Source organism: Aulonocara sp. 'chitande type north' Nkhata Bay, linkage group LG3, assembly GCF_057382095.1.
Source record: "Aulonocara sp. 'chitande type north' Nkhata Bay isolate Kocher_YH1m ecotype deep benthic linkage group LG3, A_spYH_male_GT1.1, whole genome shotgun sequence".
NCBI classification, from domain to species: Eukaryota; Metazoa; Chordata; class Actinopteri; order Cichliformes; family Cichlidae; genus Aulonocara; species Aulonocara sp. 'chitande type north' Nkhata Bay.
Genome location: NC_141346.1, coordinates 42,605,079 through 42,621,993, shown reverse-complemented (window position 1 = coordinate 42,621,993; position 16,915 = coordinate 42,605,079). Strand labels below are relative to the sequence as shown.

The 16,915-nt window shown below is 39.9% G+C and overlaps 2 protein-coding genes across 3 annotated transcripts; one reads left to right on the top strand and one right to left on the bottom strand.

Annotated features, from left to right (window-relative positions):
• Positions 1–2,079: 2,079 nt before the first annotated feature.
• Positions 2,080–6,409, top strand: LOC147335758 (placenta-specific gene 8 protein-like). Its single transcript, XM_086286106.1, has 4 exons — positions 2,080–2,094; positions 3,453–3,512; positions 3,632–3,777; positions 6,269–6,409. The coding sequence occupies exons 2-4, from the start codon at positions 3,455–3,457 to the stop codon at positions 6,407–6,409; spliced, it is 345 nt and encodes a 114-aa protein (XP_086142232.1). The 5' UTR covers positions 2,080–2,094; positions 3,453–3,454.
• Positions 6,410–7,811: 1,402 nt separating this feature from the next.
• On the bottom strand, positions 7,812–11,453 carry LOC147335757 (cornifelin homolog B-like). Of its 2 annotated transcripts, XM_086281754.1 has the most exons (4): positions 11,104–11,453; positions 8,930–9,043; positions 8,626–8,771; positions 7,812–8,405 (listed from the first exon to the last, which is right to left on the bottom strand). In XM_086281754.1, exons 2-4 carry the CDS (start codon positions 9,039–9,041, stop codon positions 8,265–8,267), a joined length of 399 nt encoding a protein of 132 aa, XP_086137880.1. In that variant the 5' UTR covers positions 9,042–9,043; positions 11,104–11,453; the 3' UTR covers positions 7,812–8,264. The 2 variants fall into 2 exon arrangements, with proteins under 2 accessions (XP_086137880.1, XP_086137888.1); XM_086281762.1 differs by having other exon boundaries at positions 8,930–11,453.
• Between the last annotated feature and the right edge of the window lie 5,462 nt (positions 11,454–16,915).

Below are 16,915 nucleotides of genomic sequence, written 5' to 3'. Positions count from 1 at the left end.
ACTAGCTTCTAGGGGTGGGGCCAGAAGCAGGACGTGGAGATGGGGGGGTGAGGGTACTAGCTCCTGCCATGAAATATGATTATCCTCCTATTGTCCCCTGACTGAAGCCATTGGACTGTCCATTCATTTTCTTCCACTTATCTATTTTGCAGCCATGACTGGAGTGTATCTCAGCTGCTATAGTACCAGAGGCAGGGTACAGCCCATGGACAGGCTAACACAGAGAGCCCTGTGATAGACTGTGATACAGTACACAGAGAACCCCCTCCACAGTCATGAGGAAAGATGTAAACTGCACTCAGAAAGGCCCCAAAGGGCCAGAGTAATTGAAACCAGGACCTTCTTGCTTTGAGTTAATGGTACTAACCACACAGCACTGTGCATGAGTACTATTAGTCTCACGGTCCCTAACGCCATTAGATGAGCGCATAGACAGGAGCAGCATGGATCTGAGTACATTTCCTCAAGCACTTTACTTTGTTGTAATGTACTATTTAAGTTTGTCCATGTTATGTTGCTTTCTACTTTTACTGCGCTGTATTCTGGATGCAATTACTGTACTACTGCACCATGCTATTTCTTTTAAAGCTTTAGTTTGCTGACTAGTGGGGTTTACACATTATGGAGTCACCAGCTTAGCAAGTGCAACACACTATCCATACTATCCATATCCAGGTATGTGTGTATGTATGTTTATGCGTATGTGTATGTGTGGGGTCAAGATGTGACCCTGTGAAGACTCCCCAAAGCTGTTGCCAGGAGTCTAGTGGTCCATCTAAACAAAGGGGTAGATATACGTGTGTTTGCTATACCATATATCAGCAAGAGAAGATACGACCTCTCCTAGGAGGTGTGTGATCCATGCCAGAACACTCTGAAGAGGAGTGAACGCACTCCCCTCTTCATGCTACACAGAGTTGTTACAGACCTCCTAGGATGAGACATTCTTCCAATATGCAATCAACTATATACTTCTAAGAATATATAAATATATATTTCTAAGCATAAATGTCAATCCAACAAAACAAACCTGACATATTTTATCATATAAACCATCCCACAGAGCAACCAAGCAGCAAGCCGCTCCCACTTGAGCTCAACCAGACTAAAAGTTAAGCGCCATCTGATGATGCTACTGACGAGTTTTTGCTATCTCATATCATCCAACTCTCTGGTCGTATTAAAGGTCAATTTTCTTCAATAAGATTTGATAAGAATAATTCATTACATAGATCGAGTCACTAGTTCTACCAATGTGAAAATGAAGGTGCTCTATTTTTCCCAAATTTCCATATGTTTTTGCAAAAGAAATAATAAAAACTAATAATCCTCCTCCTTGTAAATGAAAATTTTTACAGTCTTTGTTGCACACTCTATGTCATGACCTGGGTGTCACGGGCCACTGAACCCTGACAGTCTATCCCTTTTAATAAAATTAATAAAATTAAGCATTTATGTTTCTTAACATCTCCACCTGTTCATCTTAAGGATGGTTTATTATTTTTTTTTACCAGATTTTGTTAGCTTGTCATTTGATGACTCACCTAATAGCTTTAAGTGAGTATTTGAACTAAAGTGACATTAACACACCTGAGCAAAAGGTTTAATCGGTAACATCACATGACCTAATTGAACAAGTGAGAGCGAACATGTTAATGAATGTGAAAATGCTAATGTGCTGATAGATGGTTCAGTGGCTGTTCACGACCATTTAATGACCAAAATAGTGTCAGTCAAATATTTTGTTTGTTTTTTTAAAACAACAACAACAGTCACTGGGTTTTTCCTTCCTCTGTAAGAGACGGTCTGACCAAATATCTAGTCACTGTGGTGTTTTTTGCCTGGGGACATTTACCCGGGGACAAATTTATCTTTTTCATCCATATTTCAAATACTTTTGCTACAATGTTTCTGTGTTACCACATGCAAACTAGTTATTTTACATTTACACTAGCTGAATGACTGTGTATCGTGAATTCTGTGTTTCCCTGTGTGAACAGGTGGGGTGTGTCTATGTGTGTGTGTATTAGTTAAATGTTGGGTTTTCTACCCTTCATCTCATTTTTCTTCAAAGTTCACCAAACCAGAAACCAGGTAAGAAAGACTTTCTATAAAAATGAACAGCTTGAAACATTCAACAATGTTTCTGAAGCTTACTGCACTGTTGTATCGTTTTTCTCAGTCATTTTCAAGTGAGCTGATGAACCAGTGTACTCAAGTGATGCTGAGTAAAACAAGGGGGATTTTTAAAGGTTTTCATATCTTCACAGAATTAGAAAGAAAATTCTGGAGTCTACTTATCATAATTACTCATGGGTCAGTAAAAGAGAGGATGAACATTAAGTAACAAATGTTGTTATAACCATCCTTCAATTTTATCGCAAGATATTTAAAAGAATGAGACTGATGACAGGTTGTACTGAAAGATATGCAAACAAGTTCAAATAGCTTCTGAAGTCACTCCAATCCAATATCTGATAAAGAAACCCTAAAATGAAGATGTAAAACTGACCTCTTCAGTCTATAAAGTTTCTCTTTGAAAATAATGATTTATCTTCTTCTCCTGTCCTCTCTTTGTTACACCTTTATTTTTCTGTGTGCCACATTAGTGGGTTTTATTTATACAGCAGCTGTTCACTTAGCTCACAGACACATTTTGTGACACACTACACAGAGACCTTTTGAGAGTCGGGTGATATTAAAGTAGAGTGAGTTTCCAGTTTAAGAAGGTTCATGCTGCGTCCTATTGTGTGGCTGTCTAGCCAGACGCTGAAGTACTGAAACTAGTACTGAAAACTTCAACTATACAGCTGCACCATGGACACGTCACAGGAATGACAAGAAAAGGTGTGAGCAGGCTGTGGAATATTTTCTTATTACTGAACATGTATCTCCACGATGTCACTGAAAGCAGGGCTGCAGCACATGGTTCGGTCTAGCAACGTGCATTAACCTGCCTGTTAGATATAAGAGTGCAGCTGAACAGCAGATACTGCACCTGCAGTTATAGTACAACAACACATTTTTCAGGTTATTGCAAAACTTTGTTTTTAATCATTTCATTTGCTTGTTTTTTTAAGTTATTCAAAAAGGGTTTGAAGACACAGCCACACAACATCCATTAAAGCACACAGACTATTACCAGACAATTACATTAAAAGATATATATGAACAATAATGTTTGCCATGTACATGTGTGTACGTACATCTGTGTGTAAATTCCTTGCCACTTGTTGGCAAACTTTTTTGTCTGTATTGCACGCAGATCATTTCTACATCTGCTTCCAGGTTTTTGTAGTGATTTACGTGGACCAGTTCCAGCTGTAACACAAGCAGCATGTTGAGAGCAATAGTTTTAACCAGTCTGTATCTTTCTCATATTCTAGCAGTGATAATCTTTATGACGGCATTAACCCTTCACTCTGTGTCTGTTTCTGCCTTGTTTCTTCCAGGGATGAGTGCAATGAATTGGAGCACCGGCATCTGTGACTGTTGCTCTGATATGAGCTCCTGTAAGTTAATCATTCAAATCCTACAAACAGCAGTTTCTCTGACTGTTTTTGCAATAAGGTAGCAGAGTGCAATGTAATAACTAGTAATGAAACACAAATGTCTCTGTGTATTTTTCTAGGTTGCTACGGATATTGGTGTTTCCCCTGCATGCAGTGTCAGACAGCCAGTAAAAATGGATGGTGTTGCGCAATGCCACTCCTGGACATTTGCTGTGTGGTGTCCTGCTTACTCCGTCAGTCCATCAGAAAGCGCTACAACATTGTTGTAAGTCTGGGTTAGGGATGGAGGGGCGTATGTTAAATAGTGTGTAACAGATTGATGACCCCACTGGGACGTCTAGCCTTAGTTTGTGAACCATTTTAAAGTTTTCACTATTGTTTGTTTTGCTTTGTGGATCCAGAAATGCCTGTTTTTGGGGTGGAGAAACAGTTCGATGTTAAAACTTCACATTAGCAAAACTGCATCCCTTAATGCAGCCGTCCCCAACCCTCGGACCATGGACCAGTACCGGTCCGTGAGTCGTTTGGTACCGAGCCGCGAGAGTTGATGCTCAGGCGTGAAATTTATGGTTTTCATGGTTTTTATCATTTTTATCGTTAACTCTGTTTCCCTGAGTCTTTTCCCGTGTGTTATAAATAAATGTTCTTTTTTGGTACCGGTGCTGGTTTTATTTTGTTGTATTTATCTGTGACACCTTAAAGGCCGTAAAAATATTGTCGGACATAAACTGGTCCATTGCGCAACAAAGGTTGGAGACCGCTGCCTTAATTTATAGGGATTTCTGTAGGGTTTAATTAGTAAAATGTGCACATTTGCATATTCAAGTTACTGAATCAAGAGACGATGAAGGATGATGAATGTAGGGTAGTAGGGTATTATACTTTATATTTGTATTCTTTCATGTCCTCTTTAAGTACTCAACCATCCAAAGCAACAGACACAGGTGAAAACAAGAGTGCAGCCAGGGTGGGGTGGGTGGAGATGAGTGTTGACAGAAGGATTTCTGCAAGAGTGAAAATGAAGATTTACAAGATGATGGTTAGGCCTGCTGTGGTGGATGGGTTGCAAAACTACTGACAGAAAAACAGAAGGCCGAGCTGAAGATAAGTCACCTTATCATTCAGTGGCATCAGTAAACTGAGTGGGATGACATTTTTTAGGGACTAGCTTGCATCCAAATTAGAAAAAGAGGAAATGGAAAGTTATCCAAATTTGAACTCTCTTATTTGTCTGCATACGGAAGAAATCTGCACCTGTGGCTGCTTGTTTTAAAAAACTCTCAGATATTTGGTTATCCAGGTGGGGACAATCCAAAGCAAACATGGCCTACCTTTTACTTGATGGTGTACACTGTTGCTGTTGAGGGGTGGCTGCTGCTTCTGCTGCTGATAACAAGTGTTATCAGATAAAAATAAAATGCAAAGATTGGTGACAGCAATGGAATCATAAGACAACAGATGAAAATAAATTAGGCTTTGTCTGTGAATCACTCTTTGCCTCTCTCCCTCCTTCCATCTCCTCATCTGAGCTATCGAGCTCCACTCGCTGTCCATCTGAGAACAAGGCACAATTTGCTATTGCTTTAAACTATTATTTAATTATCCAAACTGAATAACTTTTGCACCTAATCCGTAATAAAGTAATAATAGAAAAATGTTATTGAACCAAATCATTGCAGCTGTGTTTGTACCAGCAATGCAACAACTGGTACGTGTGTTATTGTTACCTACTCTTTTTAATCCAGCTGGTGAAGGATCCACTGCCTTTAGCAGCCTCACACAGCTCCTTTTGACACTGTTTTCTCCTCATATCCTTACAGGGCATGTCTGGACAATGTTATAACATGAATAATAATTTTAAAAAAATCTATACACATAAAACATGCACACGTAGACACACACACATACAGTGACATTTTATACCTTCTCCAGTCCAATATGGCCACAAGTTTTCTTCCAGAATCCTTCTCCTATTATTTATTCCTAGTGCTCTGATATTAAAGTAATAAAAATAAAATAATGTATTTATGATGATTCAGTGATTGTTTAACTGTCCACTCTGTGCAGGCAGAAAGCTTATTAAATGTTTAAACTGTAGAGATACAATAATTTTGCTGCTGTAAATTCAGCATTTTGTCATATTTGAAATATAAATCTAATATCATCTGTTTCTTAATGTATTTTTGAAAATACAGTGGGGGGGTTTCATAATATTGTAATTATAATAATCCATAATTATGTGGATATGTATATTAGTTAGTTTTTATTGAAATATAAGCCCTGTAGAAATGCTCATTTATTTCAATTCATCAGTTGCCACAGAAGAACAACTGACCACGACATAATAAGCTAATATGCTATAGACTATAGTGTGAGCTGTACACCTAGTTTCCTTTGCATCAATCTGCGTCTGCATCTCCCAATTAAGTTGTGTTTCTCCTACAACTCCACAACGCTCAGGAGGCAAAAGCAATCCACGTTTTCTTTGTGAGTTGATTCCCGGCTCATAACCAGCGCGTTCTACCTTCAAGGGCAATCATTGGTTAAATGGTAGTGATGTGACTGATGCAAGCCAGATCCTTTTATTTAGCAAAATTGTGATTAATAGTTAAATATTATTGTTGAGGGGCCCAGGCAGGACTCCACACCGCACATGCCTGCATGACAGCTTCATTAAATTAAATTACAGTAACTCCTTCTGCTTCATTGCTTCATCCTCTCCCTCACTCTCTTCTTCCTTTTTCTCCATCCTGCAGGGCTCGTTCGTTGATGATGCCAGCAATGTGATTTTCTGTCACCCATGCGCCTGGTGCCAGATGTATCGTGAGCTGAACATCAGGGAAAACCAGCAGCCTGCTAACTCATCAGTGGTCACCACTCAGGTGGTCCGTGGATAAGATACAACCACTTTTGATGTTCAGGACCTGTTGTGGTTTTGGGGTTTGTTTAGTTTTTTGCACGTAAGAAGGGATTAGTTCAGTTTGCCAAAGAGAATCAAGTAGCATAGCGTCCTATCTGCTTTCATTTTCAGAGCCCTGCACAGCTCATTACTACAGTGTAGTCATTAGCTCCGACCATCAAGTGTGGTTCCATGTTCCATGTTAGTTTTCTTTCATACAGTTTTAAACACTTGAGCTTTAAAATTAGATTTTTTTTAAAGGTTTCATTGACATATCAGGTGGTGGTTGTTATCTCAGGGAAGGTTTTAATCTGACTAATAAAATCTCTGTGCTTAATAAAACTTGATTGCTCTTGGTGTAATTTTTCTTGAGTTTAACCTGTGTTCATATAAAATCTCTTCAATTAAATGAAGGATCGGTTTCTGCTGAAACTTCAGCTTGGACTACATGAAACTGAAAAACTTAAGAATGAATGTGTTAACCAAGGCACGAATACTAAAATGAATAAAATAAACACACTATTAAGTAATTAATTAAATATCAGTTCATTTCATTGAAAACATCTGATACGTTATTAATTTATTTAGTTCCCATTTTAATTAATTAATTTGATTGATGTGGTTTATTCATTTTGACACTTGTAGGCCTCCATACTCAGAAAGCTGTTGTGAAATGCTCAACATAAATCTATTAAAAATGAAGAATTGCAGCTGGCTAGTTCTACAAAGCCTTTGATTTGATGGAGAAACACAAATAAAAACTGGTTTAATGAAACAGCTCGTACAAAGATTGTCAGCCTGTTGATATGACTATAAACACTTTAACCCATAAAATACTGCAGGAAATATTTATCTATCTATCACCTCATGGGGAGATATATTAACCATTCATTTTACCCCAAGCTACTGAATGTTAGAAACAAAATAATGGCGAAAGAAAGAAGGTGAGGCTGTGCTAACATCAACGTTACTGTAGAGGGCACTGTTGGGCTGCCCAAAGAAGGTCTTCAGTTATTTGTTTATCTTTTAATGCCACTAGTATATATGTTTTTATGTTGTTATACTTCTAAATGAAAAGGGTTGAGACAAACATATCTGATGCAGCATATTTAAACAGGCGATCCAGAAACAGATGCTGGATACAAACATCCACACATACATCAAGAAACTACAGTAACAGCAGACAATATGCTGAACAAGAACACACCAAGAACCATAAGAAAGAGAAGGAAGGCAATACGTGGGTGACTGTAAAAATTATTGCAGCACAGACAGAGTCTGTTTAATTATAAATGAGCTAAACGTTGCTAAGGCGACCATGATCTAAAACTACTGTGTGGTTTTGGCCACAGACAAACAGTTTTGATGCAGGTCATTTTGGCTTTTGTATTTAGGGTTTGAGAAAAGGGTGAAAGGTTTGAAGACATGTTTTCATACATTTGTGTAAAAAAGGTGAAAGAATGCATTAGACAGGTGTCTATGAATGCTTTATTTTAGCATAGCTTAAACCCAGTTGGGGAACGATTGGAAGAAAGTGATGATATTATACGCTATGTCATGATATATCCTCAATTTTAATGCACTAACAAAGCATTTATGAAAAGTTCAAACATCTTCGTAATAAAAATGTTCTAAAAGTAAAGCAACTAATGTGGCTGTCACGTATCACCTACACCATGCTAGCACTCGCAATGACCTCTGCAATGCTATGAAAAAGCAGATACAAAGGGGCTACATTTCTTTGCTTTCATTTCAAGCTGTACAAACAACTAAATGTTTTTTAATTGCAATATTATGACAAATAAGTTTAATTAAGAAAAAGTGACATGCACTTGACACACGAGGATGATATTCTATCCATGGATGACCTGCGTGGTGACCACCGTCAAGATGGCAGGTGCCTGCCTGGCCCTGATTTTCAGCTCACGATGCATCTGGCACCAAGCACACTCGTAACACCAAAATATTTGACAGCAGTCGGCACAGGATGAACCCTGCCAATGAGGAGAGAAGAAGGAGAGAGGATCACGCAGCAGGAGTTAATGTAGTCTCTCTGAAGCTGTCGTGGTTGCAACAGTTTAAAATGTTGTTGTATACAACATTAAAAACAGGGCTGCGATATTATCTCACTTTGGGCTTGTTAAGTTTAACTTTAATTCTTATTTCCAATAAAAATAGGTTTCACTTTCAATTTTACTGGTCATCCAGCCTTACAGGGATGTTGTAGCGCTCCCTGATGGACTTGCGGAATAAGTAGGACACCACACAGCAACCGTCCAGGAGAGGCAAGACGCAGCACCATCCATGTCTACTGACTGTCTCACACTGCATGCAGGGGAAACACCAAAGACCATAGCAACCTTGAGGGAAGAAAAACTCACAGAGATGTAAGATATCCTTGAGTTTGTAACAGTTTTCATTAACGTCTCCTTTCATGACCTGCATCTTGTGTTTTCAAAATAGCACAGAGTTGATGCAGAAATCACTGCTGTTTGTAAAATTTGCTGGCTTCACTTACAGGTGTGCATATCAGAGCAGCAATTACAGAGGTTGGTGCTCCATCGTCCGGAGTTTTTATTAGTGGTGGCGACCGTCACTACCTGGATGGGTTGCTGGTAGACAGCAGCCATGGCTGGAAGATAGAAATGCCAAAGCTAGAATCTGAAAAAGTCAATAGACTGGTGTAAAACATTACTGTCTACAGCGCTGTTTCTGTAACGTGCACAGCACGGTGTTTCCTGGTGCAAGCAACCCTCTACAAGGATCTTTGCACGCTTTAGACGGCCATTGACTATCTAAAGTCTAGAACCTATGGATATCACCAAATACTGTTCAGAGTCCAGACCTCAACATAAGATCCACTATTTTGGAGTAATTTCTCCATCACACCTGTTTCCACTGATTTTCAGTGCAATTCTTGTGTAACTTGAAAGATCTCAGTCTTTTCTGTCTGTTTTGTTTCCTTAAGAACAGCTTCTTAACAGCCTCACTTCCACTCAGACCATTTCTGATGAGGCTTCAGTGAACCGTAGATGGCTCAACTGAAGGGCCAGAGGTATCTCTGCATACTTGGGTTTGGATCTGACATGTTTTATTAGGCTGTGTAGACATAACACTGGTTCATCCTTTGGGTTAGGTGTATTTTTTATGCTTAAATGATTCATAGGTCAGTGTGAAGTGGCTTACAAACAAAAAGCATTCCTTTGAAAATGGTCAGGTACAAGAGATAGACTAAAGATGAGTGGAAAAGCAGACAAAGAGGACTTTACTCATATTTCCTCCATAATAAAACATCCTTTGTCTATGTAGTAACTCCAAAACACTATGTGATGCAGAACTTGGCCTTTTTAGTCTTAATGGGCTCACTGTGCCTGCTCAGCTTTCCTCTCAGAGTCCAAAGACACAGATTTGAGGTTCACTGTTGATTTTAAATTGACGGTATACAGCCAATAGCACACCTGCAGGTGTGCTTGCAAAGCAGACAAAGCTCCGTGTGATCGTGTTTGAAAGGTGAAGGTGGCCTTCGGTCCAGTTCCTTTGTTATACAGCACATTGTTCACAGTTTGAGAGTTTAGCTAACTTTGAGTTAATATTAGCATCGGCCCAAACATCAGCAAGAACAGGAGTAGCTTTGTATTTGTATCGAGCCTTAAATTTGACATGTTATTATTTTCTGACTTCCTAATTTAAATTACTTAATTAACCACAAAAAACACAAACTTTCACTAGCTCGTGGAATAACTAAGATGCTGGCATGTAAAGGTAATTTCAGTGTTATTGCTCTTTGGTCAAGAAGCTGTTTGAATTTTAAAGCTTTTTTGTTTGCATGTCTTTCATTACATACTTCTGCTTTTAAATATCCTAATACAAAATTTAGGGATTTGCATAAAATTGAAGTCATTAAAATACATTAGTTATATCCTAAATGCTTATAACCTTCCTGTGGTCACAGTAAAGATTTTTTCTTTTAATGTCTACTTTGTTCCTGTTTCGCTGAGGGAATAAAATGCTGTTGTTGCACATGTAAGCTCACAGCATCTTTATGTTTTGAGTTTCATTAACAGAAGTTCATCATGTCACCAGCTGAGAAAAATGACACCAAACAGCATCACAAATTCAGAAAGAATGCTGACTGCTTCAAGATGTTTTTCTTACCTGTTCTCTGGTTCTTTGAGCTTTGATAAAAATCAGAGGAAGTGCTACTTAAAACTAAAACTTGTGAGGGGAGGGGTGTTGTGAGGGAACAAGGCTCTGCACTCTTTCAGTCCTGCAAAGGGTCACACACTTTTTAATTTAACGACAGAGAAGATACAAAGTCACAGAATAAACAAGGAGAAATGTCACGGTTCTGGGTCATTTTGACCCAGCATTTTGAGTTTCTTATGTTTTGGTTTATTTTTGAATGATGGATTGTTTTCTGTTTCTCTGGTGCTTTATTGATTATTATGATAAATCTATGTTTCAGTTATTCTGGTATATGTATTATGATTGATGTTCTGGTTGTATTTTGTTATTATTGCAGGTTTAGTTCAGTGTCTAGTCTGTCTCTCCCTTTCTAGTCTGTGTCTTAGTAAAGTGTGTCTTGTTTCCTGTTTTACTTTGAAGGTTCATGTTCATGTGTGATGTCAGCGTGTTCAGTTTTACTTCTCCCCCTGTCTCGTTAGCCCTATTACTTCCAGCTGTGTTCCCCACCTGTTTGTAATCTCCCCGTGTTCTTCTGTGTGTATTTAAGTTGTGTCTTCTTATGTTGTAGTCGCTGGTCCGTCTGTGTATCCACCGTGCTTCATCCGTGTGTTCTTCCTGCTGTCTGTCATCTGCCTCTGCTCACCCGCCCTCATATTCGTGTTCTTGTTCATGTTTAATTGTTCTCAGTTTAGATTATCTTCAGTCCCGTTTGCTGTTTTCTACTTGTATTTTATTTTTACAATAAACCTCCTTCGCACCTCCATGAGTGCCTGCAATTGGATCTTCCGTGATTTTTCTCCACACAGCTCATCCCACTCGCCGTAACAGGAAAGAAGTCAACTTCCTGAAGAGCAAGGCTTAAAATGGACCTCATCAAGTTTCATGCACATTACATGCACATTATTATTATTATTACATGCACATTATTATTATTATTACATGCACATTATTATTATTATTACATGCACATTATTACATTACTCTTTCTCTTATGAAAATCTGACTGGTGCTCTGAGCGGTGTGCTAAGACGAGGTTTACATTCCTGTGAAAACCTAAGTGCACCCTTGCTGCTTCAACAGGAACCATGAGGGTGAGCAGCAGCCAGGTGTTATTAATCAGATGCACTCGATTAACTGACCTGTCGAAAAAAGCAAAAGTACAAAAACAGCTGCAGATTTTAAATCCTGCAGTGTTTTCTGTCTTCATCCTTCCAGAAGTCATCATGAAGCTGTAACAAATGACTGGTCTTCATTTTAGTCTAGACCATTTTTTTTCATTATGCTTAATTTTGTCAGAGATCACTATCTCACCCAAGACCCACTTAATATTTTTAGCTGCCCACCCAAACACAGCAGGCAACAAGCGAACCTGGCGTATGAGAAAATTGTCAGAGGTGACTGTTGTCTACTCGCCCTCGCTTGCTGTGCACTCTGAACTGGCTTACATCAGTTTCATCAAGTGTGAACAGTTCTGAGTTGTGTTTAGGAAATAATAATAATAATAATAATAATGGATTGGATTTATACAGCGCTTTTCAAGGCACCCAAAGCGCTTTACAATGCCACTATTTATTCACACGCACTGGTGTAGGCAAGCTACGGTTGTAGCCACAGCTGCCCTGGGACAGACTGACAGAAGCGAGGCTGCCATCGGTCCTTCTGGCCAACACCAGCAGGAGGTAGGGTAAAGTGTCTTGCCCAAGGACACAATGACCAGGACAGAGAGCCCAGGGATTGAACCGGCAACCTTCCGGTTACAGATACGCTTCCCAACCTCCTGAGCCACAGTCGCCCCGAAATGGCATCAATTCTTTTTTTAAGGTCAACAAGTACCATTGTTGCTTAGCCAACTTTGGTACGCATTTTCCCCAAGTCTTAGCATGTTTGTTTTCCCCAAGACTTAGTATGTTTTTCTTTCCTCAAGTCTCAGCATGTTTTTGTGAGGACTACCACGAAAAGTTTAATGTTATTAAAAAAAAAAAAAAAAAAAAAAAAAAGGGCAGGGTTGTCTGGTTCTGTGGCGTATGAGCCAACATAACTCTGTGATGATTAAATGACAACAAATAACCGCAAAGTTGTTTTTATAAATACTTTTAATTACATTATACATGTTTGGACAGCTATTTTCAAGGGGTAACTATCTGCAGTACAGACTTTGATGGAGTGGAAATATTCTCACACTTTCAGTCCAAGCTTCTTCTCTTTTTTTTTACATGCTTGTATTTATTAGCCTCTTTAGTTGACACAGAGACATATGCAGTTTTCACCTTCACTTTTTCCATCCAAACTTCAGCTGAAAACGTGCTGTAATTGGTTTGCCTCAATGCTATGTTGTTCACTTGCACACAGATTTTCCATACGCATGCCTAGTTATTTGTGAATATCTGACCTATAACAAACAGCTGTTGGCTGGCTGCTTAGTTCTGCCTCAGATGAGAGCAACCTCTTTGCCACAGTCGACATACAAATAAATAAACCGTTTATTTATCAGGCTTTTAAACAACATCGAGCTCGTTATACAGTCGTTAGGATGACTTGTGTCATGCATCAGTTTGAAATGTCATCTTGTGACCTTATTATCCCCCGTTGTTGTGATTAAACCTGTATTTGTGACTCTCATTTTTTTTTTTTTTTTTTTGGAAGTGACATCAGAAACAGCAGCATGTGACATCACGTGATGGCGGAGCTTCAGTTCATCCTTTGTCATCCTTTTTTTCTTTTTTTTTTTTTTAATAGGACAGGGGGAAAGAATGAAAGAAAGAGGGGGAGAGGAAGAAAGAAAACCAAAGGGGAGAAGAGACGGTGAGAAGGGGGGGAAGAGAGAAAAAAAAAAAAAAAAAAAAAAAACTCCTGGGTCACCTGTATGAAGAGAAAGAAAAACAAAAAAAACAGGGGAGACAGCAAACAACAAAGAGCAACATAATAATAAAAAAAAAAAAAGCACCATCACAATAAACTAGCTGGTCATAGATATCAATAGTTACTAAATAATAAACGATATTGTGCAGCACGCAAGATAGACAGCGCACAGTGTGCTTTGAGGCAGCAGCCAAGAAAGCTTTAGTCCGCGTCTGTGAATACCCATGTGTACACCTGTGTGCATACCTGTGTGGATCAGCATGCTTGCATTCCAAAGGTTTCTCCATGTAATGATCTGCTAGAGAGTGTGGGGAGCCACAGCCCTGTCCTCTATGGTATCAAGCAGGTATGGAGGAGATCAAAACTCCAGACATCCAGAGGCACCCAGAACACAAGAGACCAAGGAAGACCCACAGAGGGGCAGCCGCGCCACTGTCCCAGTAAGAGCTAAGGAGAGTCCCAGATGAGAGCTCATTCAGCAGCCGCGGAGCAGAAGCCAGGGGGAGTTGCAGTGACGCGCCCGTGAGCTCCGCCGGCAGCCAGCTGTGCCTGAGTGACCGAGCCCCAGGCCGAGAGGCCGGGGGCACCCCACCTCCAAAGTGGCCCGAGCGAGCTCCAATAAGCGGCCGCCAAGGAGTGAGCCGGTGTGTACCCGGACACCCACCCCCAGATACAAAGAACCACCAACGCACCGATACCTGAGGGAGTCCGCCACCGGCAGGGGAAGTGGTGGTGGGTGGAGATAGGCCTCCAAACCTTGGAGGGCCCGAGATGTCCCCAGAGAGGTGGCGTCTGATACCCAACCTGACATATAGACACAGACATACAGGCACACACAGACACAAACATCCATTCCCACCCTCATGCTCTCATATGTACTTCACACTCAACCGACGTGGAGACAGACATAAAGGGACGCTGTATACACGATCACACTCCCCAAGCGTACTCTACTAACCGGGTCTAGGTACCCTTGCCCCTGGAGGGGGGAACTGCACCCAGACTCTCAAAAAAAAAAAAAAAAAAAAAAAAAAGGTCAACAAGTACCATTGTTGCTTAGCCAACTTTGGTACGCATTTTCCCCAAGTCTTAGCATGTTTGTTTTCCGGATAGAAGCAGTGGTGAAAAGTGACTTATTATCGGGGCGACCATGGTTCAGGAGGTTGGGAGGCTTATCTGTAACCGGAAGTGTCGAGAAAAACCTGTTATTTTACTGTCACTTTGTTATCATTTACATGCACTGTCATTATTTTATCATTATTTCATTAGTCTGCATCACTGATCATCAGTTTATCATCAGTATTATCATTGATCACTTAGTAGATCTGCTATTCCAGAATAAAACACATTCTAGATATAATACTATACTCTGTCATGCAAATAGCACCAGAGGAGCTGGAGGTCCAGGCGCTCCACAGCGAGTCAGATAAGGACAGTGGACTTTTGTTGGCCTGAACCCACAATTGCACAACATATCACACACTTGTTTGTCTCTAAAGTAGCAGCTGATGTCTATATAAGGAGAACTTTTTGAGTGTAGGGAACTGTGATCATTTCCAGTAAGATCTAACTGTGATGTCATCAGGGTTATATAAGGATGGGGAGCGGTCTGCTCGAAGAAGTCCGGCTCTTCCCACACTGTACTGTGTGTTATAATAAAAATAATCTGTGTTGACCCACTACTACCAGTCGTATGTCTCTTCCTCAAAATCCGAACCGCGACAGAAGGTTGTCAGTTTGATCCCTAGCTCTCTCTGTCCTGGTCGTTGTGTCCTTGGGCAAGACACTTTACCCTACCGCCTACTGGTGTTGGCCAGAAGCGCGATATTGGCAGCCTCGCTTCTCTCACTCTGCCCCAGGGCAGCTGTGGCTACAACTGTGGTTTGCCTGCACCACTGTGTGAATGTGAGAGTGAATGAATAGCAGAACTGTAAAGCACTTTGGGTGCCTAGAAAAGCGCTATATAAATGCAATCCATTATTATCTGTAGTATCGTGTAACAGGAAGCTTAGAATATTTCCGAGTACCTTTGCATCACGCTCTAAACTAGAGAATGGTGTTATTCACACCTTTATTATATCACATCTGGATTACTAGATTTTTGACTTTCTTTTTTGATTTCCTTAAAACATCTGTGGGTTGTTCTGATCGACGCTGCAAGGCTGCTGACTAATTCTCCTGGGAATTCAACTGTCATTGTTTCAGCTGCTACTTGCTCTTACTTTTTCAGTTCACATCACACTCTGTCAAACACAGAGGTATCTGTATGAATCCACACCTTCTTTGGCTTGAAAACCTTTTTTTTCTTCAAAACCTGTGTGACCCAAAGACAACAGAGAGTTACTATGAAAAAACACTGGAAATGACAAGATGTAAGATGTGTTAGTGAGTTTAATATGAAGCGAATGGAAAGCATATGTAAACTCCCTCAACACATCATCTTTTAGGCTGATATTATAAACATATTTGTGAAAGATGGCTTTATTTAAACACCCAACAAACATTATCATTCACTCAGTATCTCTTTTGGCAGTAACAAGACTAACATAAAGTTTTAATGGCAATATGTTCAGCATTTTAATTCAATAAGTCTTTGGATAAGATGAGTTTGTGCATTTTCTGTGTCATGTTTCCACGTGTCAGAACTTTAAGAGCTCTTCTGCTGAGTGCATCACTTTATTGAAACGGGATGGGAGGAGAGCATTGATTAGTTAATTCATTCTGATAGGTTCTCTCTGTCATGTTGGCCAAGTAGAGTTTCTGCATAAAAAGAGTTGCAATCTCTTAATGCCTAACTGTTTTGTTTGGTGTGATGAAGGGCAGGATTTACTGAAAGGAGACTTTCCACTCGTTAAAACATGCCCACCTCATTTCTCCAGTTCTGCAGAAATTACTTTGTGAGCCTCTCACTACCCACACCTACGGAAGCGTAGAGCTGCCACCCAGGCAAAAGAAAAATACAAGTGTATCACGGTATAACGTGAAAGGTTTATTGTTCTAACAAGATACTTTTCCTGTTTGTACAATATACTTTTCACGTTTAAACAACATAATATCACGTTATTACAATATACATAATTATCACGTTCGTACAATATATTGTACGAACGTGATAAGATGTATTCAGAACTGATACAATTTAGTTATTTACTGGCACAAAACAACATCACAACAAATCACCCAGCACCATGGTGTGAAGGGTGGGGTGCCTCAGGGACACGTAGCAGGCAAGTGAAAGGATTGTGTGTGATGGTGTAACCCACAAACATTATTTTGCTTAACACAGAAGAAACAAACGACAGACAGACTCAGGTTTGAGGGGATTGAGGAGCTGTTAACACGCCTCTTTATCAATGAGGAGTGTTCAGCATATCTTCATCCTACAGATGGGGGTGAGAGAGATATGTGAGGATTGGACACAGTTTAAACTATAATTGGATTACAGTACATCTATTTGAGC